Source organism: Pseudomyrmex gracilis, unplaced genomic scaffold (genome assembly GCF_002006095.1).
Source record: "Pseudomyrmex gracilis isolate BER0280 unplaced genomic scaffold, ASM200609v1 scaffold_304, whole genome shotgun sequence".
Classification (NCBI taxonomy): Eukaryota; Metazoa; Arthropoda; class Insecta; order Hymenoptera; family Formicidae; genus Pseudomyrmex; species Pseudomyrmex gracilis.
Window position 1 is genome coordinate 22,317 of NW_018020888.1, and position 10,156 is coordinate 32,472.

Consider the following 10,156-nt stretch of genomic DNA (forward strand, 5'->3'; position numbering starts at 1 on the left):
AAGTCCAATAAGCGGTAGGAAGATTAATTATGCAACAAAAATTGCTTTAATTAACCTATCTAATTTTTAAGAATACCATTAGTAGGAATACCGAAATAATACCGGTATTTTATTACGGTTTTCGGTAATACATATATCGGTTTCGATACTATAACGGTAACGGTAAGACTCAATTTCGGTACTATATCGGTTTCGGTATACAATCTCTAGTATAATACCGGTATTGAAATCATACCGGTATTAAGTCCCTGGAAGAGATAGCTTGAAACTAATTTTGCAGGTACCTCCAATCGGCTACTCTGCGATTTATGACAAAGAGTGAAAGTTAACAAATTGAATATTTCGAGAATGGTACAAGTTAGAGCAAAATGGTTTTCGGATTTCGTTTTGTATTAGTTAGATGCAAAATACCACGTAATAAAAGTTTAATAATTTCTATTATTTAAACATTCGATTGTTAAAAACAAAACTTAGAATGTTTAAACAGGGCTGGTATTTTGCAGTTTGATGTGCTGAGAATTATAGCGCAAACCGTTTATTTCTATCTCCTTTAGTTTGTTAGTTATTAATTTTGCAACTAACTGTGATGCTATGTGGATGCGACTTAAGGGTGATAACTTGTCGACGTTGGCGTAAGGATTACGGTAGTAACTCATAACTAATGGTAACTCGCTCGGAACAGTGGTTTTTTATGATGTTAGGTACAACAAAATGATGATACTGGTAACTTTACTCCCGAACTTCGACTCTCGAAGCACCGATTTTAACGTAAGTACCGATTTACCGACGATAGAAGATCTGGATAGTTTTAGGTTTCTAGAGGAAAAAACGGCAGGGCCGAGTAATAAAAAAATATTTATAACTATATATAAATACTAGTTAGAGATATATTTAGTTTAAATATAAAGTTCAGTTTAAATATAAAGTCAATATTGTATTTAGAAAAAAATGGTTATTTTAGAAAAAATTAATAAATGTGTTATTATTGTTGAGAAAAAACAGAATAAAGAAACAATAGAAAAGAAAAAGAATTTGAAGAGAAAAAATAGTGCATCATCTATCTCACACGCACGTACATACAACCAAGTAAACTTCTGTATATTAAAGTTTTTAGTTTACTATAATATAATAATGTATATACAAAAACTACAAATGTTTATATTCTTTTTTTAGAGAAACTAAAAAAAACTTAAAATATAAGGTGTGTGATACTCTAAGGAACAAAATATAAAGTGTGTGATACTCTAAAAACTTACCTTTTCAAAAAAAGGTAAAAACAGGCGCCAAGTACACGCACAACACATATTGTATTTAAATTAAATTATTTTTTTATTTATACTCAAAAAACTTCTTTCTCTATAACACCTGTTTTACAACATTTATATACTACAAAACATTTTTTCTCTAAAAACTCGTTTTACAAAAGAAGTGATATCACAAAGTAGCACCAAGTAAATTTTGTACGTTACTTTTATACATTAATATCCTAATCTAACAAGGGGAGGTCGCGAAGTGTGGGTCATCGATTTCAATAAGGTTTTTTTGTAGTATAGTACTGTACCAGAAGAATACTTGAGCAAAGGAATAGGGCGCACCTCTCAGCCAGTTTCGAGAAAAATCGATTTGAACTATATGGATTTACTTATACTATATACCGTTACGTTAGGACGGTTTTCCAGAAGCGTGGTGTAGCGCAAGTGCTTAAGCGCCTGACTACTATGCTGGAGACTAGGGTTCCCGTTGGTTTTTTTCTTTTTTATGTAATATAACAACGTATATACGTATATACATGTAAAATGAAATTAATTTCACCACTAACTTAATTTTTTTTCACGCAAAAGAATTGTGCGTGTAAAGATGTATCGTTCATAAAATGTTCATGATGTAAACAAAACTTGTGTTTCACGTGCTTTTATGATAAATATCATCCAAATAATTGTAATCCAGAAAGCGTAGATAGTGAAAATGAATAAATGTGTTTTGACAAAATAGTTTTTTCAATTGTTTTTTAATTGTGAATTTCAATTGTAATTATGTTCAAATACTGATGTTTCATCAATTTCATTTTGTATTTGTTTTATTATATATTATTGTATATTATATTCTTTTATATTATTTTATTGGATAAATGCATAAATCAATAAGCATTGGCTGCGTTCAGGAAACGTGCTAACTGTGCTATTGCATAATTTTATTTTTATCGTTATTACATGTAAAACAAAGTATTAATTAAAATTAGAAAAATATTGCTTTCTAAAAATACACACACTAAAAAAATTAAGTTAGTGGTGAAATTAATTTCATTTTACATGAATATACGTATATACGTTGTTATATTACATAAAAAAAAAAAACTCAACGGGAATCGAACTTCAGTCTCAAGCGTAGTAGTCAGGCGCCTACGCTACACTGCGCTTCTGGAAAACCGTCCTCACGTAACGGATTTATATAAATAAATCCATATAGTTTGAATCGATTTTTCTCGAAAATGGCTGAGAGGTGCGTCCTATCCCTTTGCTCAAATATTCTTCTGATACAGTACCAAACTACAAAAAAACCTTGTTGAAATCGGTGACCCACACTTCGCGACCTCTCCTTGTAAGTATACGTAACTACTTTATTAAGTTTTTGTTACGGAAAAAATTTTGAAACACTGAATTGTCAGGGTCTATTAAATTAACAAAAGGATTTGTAGAAACTAACAAGTAGACCCAGCAAAACTTTACTTTCTGTGAAAAACAAAAAAAAGAAAAAGAAAAAATTTTGTCAAAATAAAAAATATTTAATGCAAAAAAACTTGGCGCGGCTGCACCAAAAATTTATCTACAGACAGACATATCTTACATGTGCACATGTAAGTATCAAACTGCCGTGCATATAAAAATTTCAGTTCATTATATTTGAGGTGCAGCCGCGCCAAGTTTTTTTGCATTAAATATTTTTTATTTTGACAAAAGTTTTTCTTTTTCTTTTTTTTGTTTTTCACAAACAAGGAAAGTAAAGTTTTGCTGGGTCTACTTGTTAGTTTCACTACAAATCCTTTTGTTAATTTAATAGGCCTAGACAATTCATTGTTTCAAAATTTTTTCTGTAACGAAAACTTAACAAAGTAGTTATGTATACTTAGATTAGGATAATAATGTACAAAAGTAACGTACAAAATTTACTTGGTGCTACTTTGTGATATCACTTTTTTTGTAAAACGGGTTTTTAGAGAAAGAATGTTTTGTAGTATATAAATTTTGTAAAACAGGTTTTATAGAGAAAGAAATTTTTGGAGTATAAATAAAAAATTAATTTAATTTAAATACAATATGTGTTGTGCGTGTACTTGGCGCCTGTTTTTTATTATATAATCTCACTTATGTACTGTTGCGTTGAAATATTTTATATACAATTAAAAGACAAAAATGATACATGCATTTCTATTTATTTTACTGAATATATTTACTTTTTATCTACTTTCCTTTGAATAATTGTGTTAAACTTTAAAAGTTACACGTCAGTGATATGTAACTTACTTGTTTGTGTCTTAATTGTTCTTTTCATATATATATTTTATATATTTTTTTCTTGTTTACTACAATAAACTCATACTGATAACAATAATAAATAATAGATATTTTATAAATATTTTTAACTTTTTATTGTATCAGCGTATTGTGTCAGCCAAAACACAAAAGCAGTGATGCCAGATTCCGGTCGTTTGGTCGCATGCGGTTACATGGAGGGGAATGCACACAACTTCATACTTCTTTTACGTGTGAGCCCGAGACTTCGGGCGCGGTCGGCGAGTAGAAAAAGACAGAGAGATGACTTTTCGTCTCGCTCTCGCTCGTACGAGTTGGCGTCGTTTACGATACGACGTTCAACACAGGGCTACCACTAATAGTGGAGCTTTGAGCTTACTATGACGGAAGAAGGGGCCATAGTCTCCTTTCGTCATCGGTAGGGTTACGTGCTATGAGAGGTGAGAGTCCCCGCTCATACCTCTCGTATACCCCCGGCGTCATACTTCCAGGAGGAGGGACGCCTCTTTAAGAACAAAAGACCCCCGCATCGCTCAGCCCAAGGACTGAGCGGGCAGAGGTTCCTCCCTTCAGGGATTAGAGCCCTCTTTGCTCTGAGGGACTTAGGTCCTTCGAAGACTGGAGACCCGGCCTAGATTTTGTGAGCTGGGAAGTTTCCAGCAAGGCAGCGAGGCCACTTCTCGCCCGCTGGGACTTAGTCTCCAGCACTTCTACTTTTTTGACGGTTCATGCTCTTGATGTTTTCCTCGATGCAGAAAGCACCGGGGAACCAGGAGCAGCCGAGCTCGTTGTCGCTCTTTTTTGCGCCTCCGGTACCTTGGGCGGCACCGAAGGCTTTTCTTCTGCCGCTAACTCTATCGGAGTGCCCTCCCTCGTCCGTTGAGGCAGTGGCCAAAGCCAGCTGGCTCGCAGAGGAGGGGGACTTTGGGACTCCTTCACGACCGTGGGGGGGGGGGAGTGAGCCTCTGTCTTCCCAGGGGCCGGCTTCTTGCCGGGAACCGGAGGGGCCGAGCAAGCCAGACCCCCCAGGCGATGCCCAGCTGGGCGACCGAGATCCGCGCAAAGCGGGCATCTCGGCTTCTTTGCTCCGCATTTTTTGGCGCAGTGGCCAGAATCACCGCAGCGATAACACCTACGCTGCAGTCCGCGGAAACGCACAACCGCTGAACGTGTCCGGTGTGCAAACAGCGGTGGCACCTCATGGGTCGGGGCTGCAGAGCCTCAACAGGGGAAAGCGTTCAGCTCACTCGGACGTGGCCAGCGCGAGCCAGCCGCCTCACCGTCGCTACCGGGCACTGTACCCAGCAGGCGTTGGCCCCCGATGGCGACGTCCGAGTTGGACCGATTCGGACGTCGCACTCGCGGCAGCCTCTAGCACTGGCCAAAGCTGTCGCCAGCTCCTCTTGGGCAACAGAGTCGTCGGCCATCCTTGCCACCCGGATGGCTCCCGACTTGATAGGCCGCCCGACCTTAACGCCCAAATTTGCGGATTCAACAATCCCCCTTGCGGGAGGCCAGGGCATCCGCTTTGGCGTTCTTCCCGTCGCCGGAGATCTGGAACATCATGTTCCCGGCGACGGTCTGCCTTACCCGGATTCCCGCGATCCCCAGCTCGTCGAGCTTAATCGCGGCTCGACACTGCCGCATAACGATACTACCGTGGCATACGACGCACTCTCCCTTTCCGCCACGAGAGTGATTGCCGCGATTGTTAAAACACGCGGAGTCCGCTTCTTTGCGCCTTCTCGCTTTTTGCCTTTGCTTGGGAGTCCACTGCCCCCAGGTGCCGATGTGGGGGAACACCTGAGGAAGGTCGCGCTACGGCCTTAGCCGAAGCCTTGGCCGCCCGCTTGGCCCTCCTCCCTATCACCCTAGCCCACGTGCCACCATCCGACGGCTGGCCGCCCGGTTGAGCTACCTGTTCCAACGGCCGGGCCGAACGGGGTTGGCTCCGCAAAGCGGAGCGAGAGGAGGTAACTCTCCCCCCTTCTTTTTCCCCCGGCTGCTGGCAGACCGCATTGTCCTCTCCTTGGAGGGGGTTTGTTGAGCGCCCGCCAGCTTGCGCTCGATAAACGCCTCTATATTTCCGAGGAGGGAGTCCTCGGAAAGACCTGCTTCAGCAGAAGACGGCGAAGGCGGGGGAAGAGGGGGCATGCAGGCCTTGGCCTTTTATTTCCGCTCGCATCTTTTGTGTTTCCATTCGCAGCTCTTGGTTCTCCAGATGCAATCCGGAAGGAGCGGAGCAATACCGCGGGTCATTCCGGAGACGCCCATCCAGCGTCTCCGAGATAACCCGGACGTTGTGAGTCGCGTCCCGAAGAGCCTTCACAGAAGTACCCTTCATCCGTTTTGAGCAGGACGCGATTTTCTTCATCGCCTGGAGTTCTTTATGAACTCGCCCCGCTACGTCTCTTATCGAGAGAACGGCGAGTTTCTTGTCAAGCGGTGGAGGGACCAGTTCTGGAGGCGGGAAAGGTCACCGGATGACCTCGGTATCTGGGTCCGAGCCTGTTCGGCGAGGTCTCGTGTGGCTTCCTCCTGGTGGCGTTTGGCATGATAACGAGCCGCGCGCCCCTCTTCACGTGGTCGACCTAGGTCGACAAACTTACCGTGGGTGGGTTTCCGCCCACGCGTCTCGGCAGGCGCCTCCACCTCCATCTCCTCCTGGGACTCAGAGTCCAGGAGGGAGGAAAATGATCCAAACAGGGATCTTCTACTGCCGCCCGTTCTGCTCATCAGCACGCCGGTCTTTGCAGGCGTAGGTTCAGTAGAGGAACCTACGGTGCACCTCTCCAGCAGCTCATCATGGAGTGACGACGAGAGAGAGGCTGGGACGATACCCCCCTCTTGCCGGGACCTGGCCGTCCGGTCGACCTGGTCCGGTAAGTCTACACTTTTCTCCTGACTTATCATAAAATAATTAAGAGTGGTGGTTTGATTTCGGAGTTTTTCTTCTTCTAGGTCGGCTGCTCACAGGGCTGACAAGCCCGGCCTGCCCGAGTGTGCTCTTGGTTCGGCCGTTCCCCGTGGATCTGTTCGGCAAGAGTGACCCTGCCAGGAACCGAAGTTCCCGCCGGCATCAACACGGCGCTCAAGCCTCTCCACCACGACAAGGCAGACCCCGGAGGGGACGGACTCTACTTACTATAATATAACCTTTTTTTTTGTTTTTTACAAGGGAAAATCCTTTATGGATACTCTGATCTGTATGGGCAGGCCAGAGTTATGTGGGACTTACCAAAGAGGCGTACTCACTAAAACCCCTTGAGGCTCCTCGTGCGCACTGGGAGGAAACCTGGAAACCCGGAAGGCTATAACGTTCCGGTTTTCCTCTCGCGTCTGAGTGCTCGCACACCGTACCGTACACCACACCTCCACGACGACAGGAAAAAGCCTATCTCTTCCTGCCGACTCTTACGTTTGCGTGCAATGTCCGAGAAAACCCTCACTTTCCCGGACTGCGAACCTTGACTCTCCTCTCCCCCGCCTACTGTGGAGTAGTCTTAGAGACATCTCAACAAGGCGAAGGAAAGAGTCCCTTCCATCTTCACGCGAATCTGGGACTTATTCCCTGGTCCGTCTTCGAGCCATTGGCTGGTCCTGGCGAAGACGCTCCGTGTTCTCTTTAACCGCGATAACCTTCTCGCAGAAGGTGAGAAAGGCCTATCTTTCAAGATTTGCCACCGCCTGTCGAAAGTCAGACGGCAGAGACAAGTCGGGACCAAGCGCCTCGCGCAGGACCGTTCTCTCTTTGTCTCATTTGGTGAACTTCTCCAGAGTGTGAGCCGCAGTATCGACCGCGACTTCGCAGTGCTCACACTCTGGAGTAGGCACCCTACCAATTCGGTGCAGAAAGGCCCCGAATACACCGTGCCTTGTGACTACCTGTGTAGACCTGAAAGTTATACACAGGTAAGGGCGCTCCATCCAGTCCTGTAGAACTAGGCCCACCGCTTTCCGGACCCTTTGTCCTGGGAGGAGCGGATCCTCCAGACGTCGCTGCCACCGCAGCATCGTTCTCTTGCGCGCCGTCAACCGCGTCTGCCGAATTTCCTCCGGATTTAGGTCACGGCCGGTTTCGCGCGCACGTCCCAAGGCTGCCTGTCTGGCGGCGTACACTTCCACGTACTCATCCGCCAGCAGGTCGACAGGTGGTATCCGTGCAAGCACACGGACAAACTCCAAGGCCGTGGTACGATACGCCCGCACAACTCGGCTTCCCACAAGGCGCTGGACCGCTGCCAACGGAGCGGCCGCACGGCCCACGCCAATCTCCCGGTGCCACACCGGGGCACCATACATCGCGACAGAGTGTACGACGTTGGAGTACAACTTTCGCACACTCTGCCGCGGACCACCGAGATTCGGGAGAAGCCGGCTTAATGCCCAGACCACCTTGCGGGCCTTGCATGCTGCGCACTTGAAGTGGGCCTTGAAGTCTCACCTCTTATCCACCTGTAGCCCCAGGTATTTCATGTGATGTTGGGACACGACGCGTGTCGGCTCAAGCTACACACATACACCGGACCGCCTCTCCGGCGGCGAGGAGGTCGAAAGACTATCGCTTCCGTTTTGGCTGGGGCAAGAGCCATTCCCAACGGCTCCATGGGACACCGCCGCCACCGCCAAGGAAGCTCGCTCCACCGCTACCCGCTCATCATATTCACCCGACAGGACGAGGGTATCGTCTGCATAACAGACGAGCGAGCACCCGGGTGGGAGCGGATTCGTCCGTCCGCATACGGAAAGACCACACACCGATTGGACAAATAACTATCCAACACGGCTTGGAGGCATGGTGCGAACCCCCAAAAGTTACTCGCTGCGCGTATGCCACTCCAGAAGAGAGTGTTAAACGCGTTGCGCACGCCAAGACTGACGACAACGCAAACACTGCTCTCCTAGGTGAACTTTTCCGCCACGGAACGGAAGCGGAGAATTGCGTCCATCGTGGACAGGCGCGGACGGAATCCGAACTGGCCCGCGTTCAACTTCTTTTGCCTCGCCAACGCATCCTCGATGCGTCGGGCCAGGACTCGTTCAAAAAGTTTCCCGAGCTCGTCCAACAAGCAGATAGGCCTGAATGACGGCGGCCCTCCTCCGGGAGCGACTGGTTTGGGAATGATAACAAGCCTGGCCCGTCTCCACGTCTTAGGAAAAACACCCTCCTTTAGGCACCGGTTAAAGCATCAAAGAATATGCTCCGGTGCTTTAACTGTTATCCGCGCCTACACCACGCAGGGTAGTCCATCCGGGGCGGTGCGGCGCCCGGCAATCTTTTTAGCAACGGAGCGGAGCTTCTCCGCCGTCACCGCAAATTCCTGACGCCACGGGAACACCTCCCGAAGCGCGAAAGGATCATCGACTCTGGAAGGAAATAGAGTGTCAACCACCCTGCGAACCTTCTCTATTTCCATCGTTTCGGTGATGGCCGGACTTGCTGCTCGCAACTTTGACAGGACCAAACGGTATGGCATACCCCACGGGTCTCTGTTCAAGCCGGCGACGAGTTCTTCCCACGCTCCCTTTTTGGCAACGGAGGCCAAGACGGCATGCCGGAGCTCGCGCTGCGCGTTGCGAAAACCGCGGCGCAACACCTCCACTCTTCCGGAAGATGGCTTCTCCGTTTTCGGGTTCGCATGTACCGACGCCAGGCCACGACGCAAAACCTGCGGAGGACCGCGATGTCCTCGGTCTACCAGTAGGTAGACTTTTTCACCACGGTTCGCCGGACCTACGGCATGGAGACGACGCATGCGTCCGCAGCGACTTATGAGCCACGCAGCCTCTTCCTCCGCGGAAACATTCCTCTCGGGAGGGATCTCCCACGTCGCGCCCAGCAGCGCCGCGTCAAAGCGATCCAGGTTCCACTCTCGGATTGTTCACCTCGGGAATGGAGACCAACGCATTCCCGATGCACATCCCGCGCGTTCTGATACCTCGAAGGAGATGTAGAGGTGGTCAGAGGCGACTCTTGCTGCCGCAGCACCGATCACCCTCGCCACCAGCAGAACCACCGGCGCAGACCCCAACGTGAGGTCCACGACAGAGGACCCTTGAGGGCGAACACATGTCGGCGTTGCGCTTTCGTTCAGGACCCGAAGATCCAGATTCGCCGCCTATCTCTCACCTTTTTTTTGTGGGAGAAATTCATTAAGGATACCCTAACCTCGGGGGAAAAGTCAAAGTTATGTGGGACTCTCCCTCTCTGTCCCGCAGAAAGGAGAGGGTATACCCACTAAAACCCCCACGGTGTGCCTACTTCGCTCGTCAGAAGGAGGGACCCGGAACCTCTGGTAAGGACTCTTCCTCGAGCCGTATCTACTACTACTCAGAGAGGAAGTAAATCACCTCCCCTCCCTTCGGCAATCACTGACTTGGCGGCACAGCGGGACACACGCCGCTGCGTCGCCCCCACTCGGGACCGCGTGCAAGATGGATCAGGGTCTCCCGACCTTGACCCGTCGCGGTCTGTACTTCTTCTGGGAGAGATCATTTTTATTTAAACCGCTCTCCCAGTCGTAACCCTACCCGGGGTTTAAAGGGCACCCGGCTCCCCCCATCCTGTAGGCAGAGTTGCGGTTCTTGGCTTGGCAGAGGGGATAACGTACCTCCTCTCTGCACGT

The 10,156-nt window shown here is 47.8% G+C and overlaps 1 protein-coding gene across 1 annotated transcript; it reads right to left on the reverse strand.

Moving 5' to 3' along the window:
• Positions 1–7,286: 7,286 nt before the first annotated feature.
• On the reverse strand, positions 7,287–7,832 carry LOC109859934. Its single transcript, XM_020438678.1, has one exon. It carries the CDS (start codon positions 7,830–7,832, stop codon positions 7,287–7,289), a length of 546 nt encoding a protein of 181 aa, XP_020294267.1.
• Positions 7,833–10,156: the final 2,324 nt, after the last annotated feature.

Bases quoted from the DNA above. Each gene is read 5' to 3' on its own strand.
- LOC109859934 (XM_020438678.1), bottom strand. From the start codon at position 7,832: ATGTATGGTGCCCCGGTGTGGCACCGGGAGATTGGCGTGGGCCGTGCG.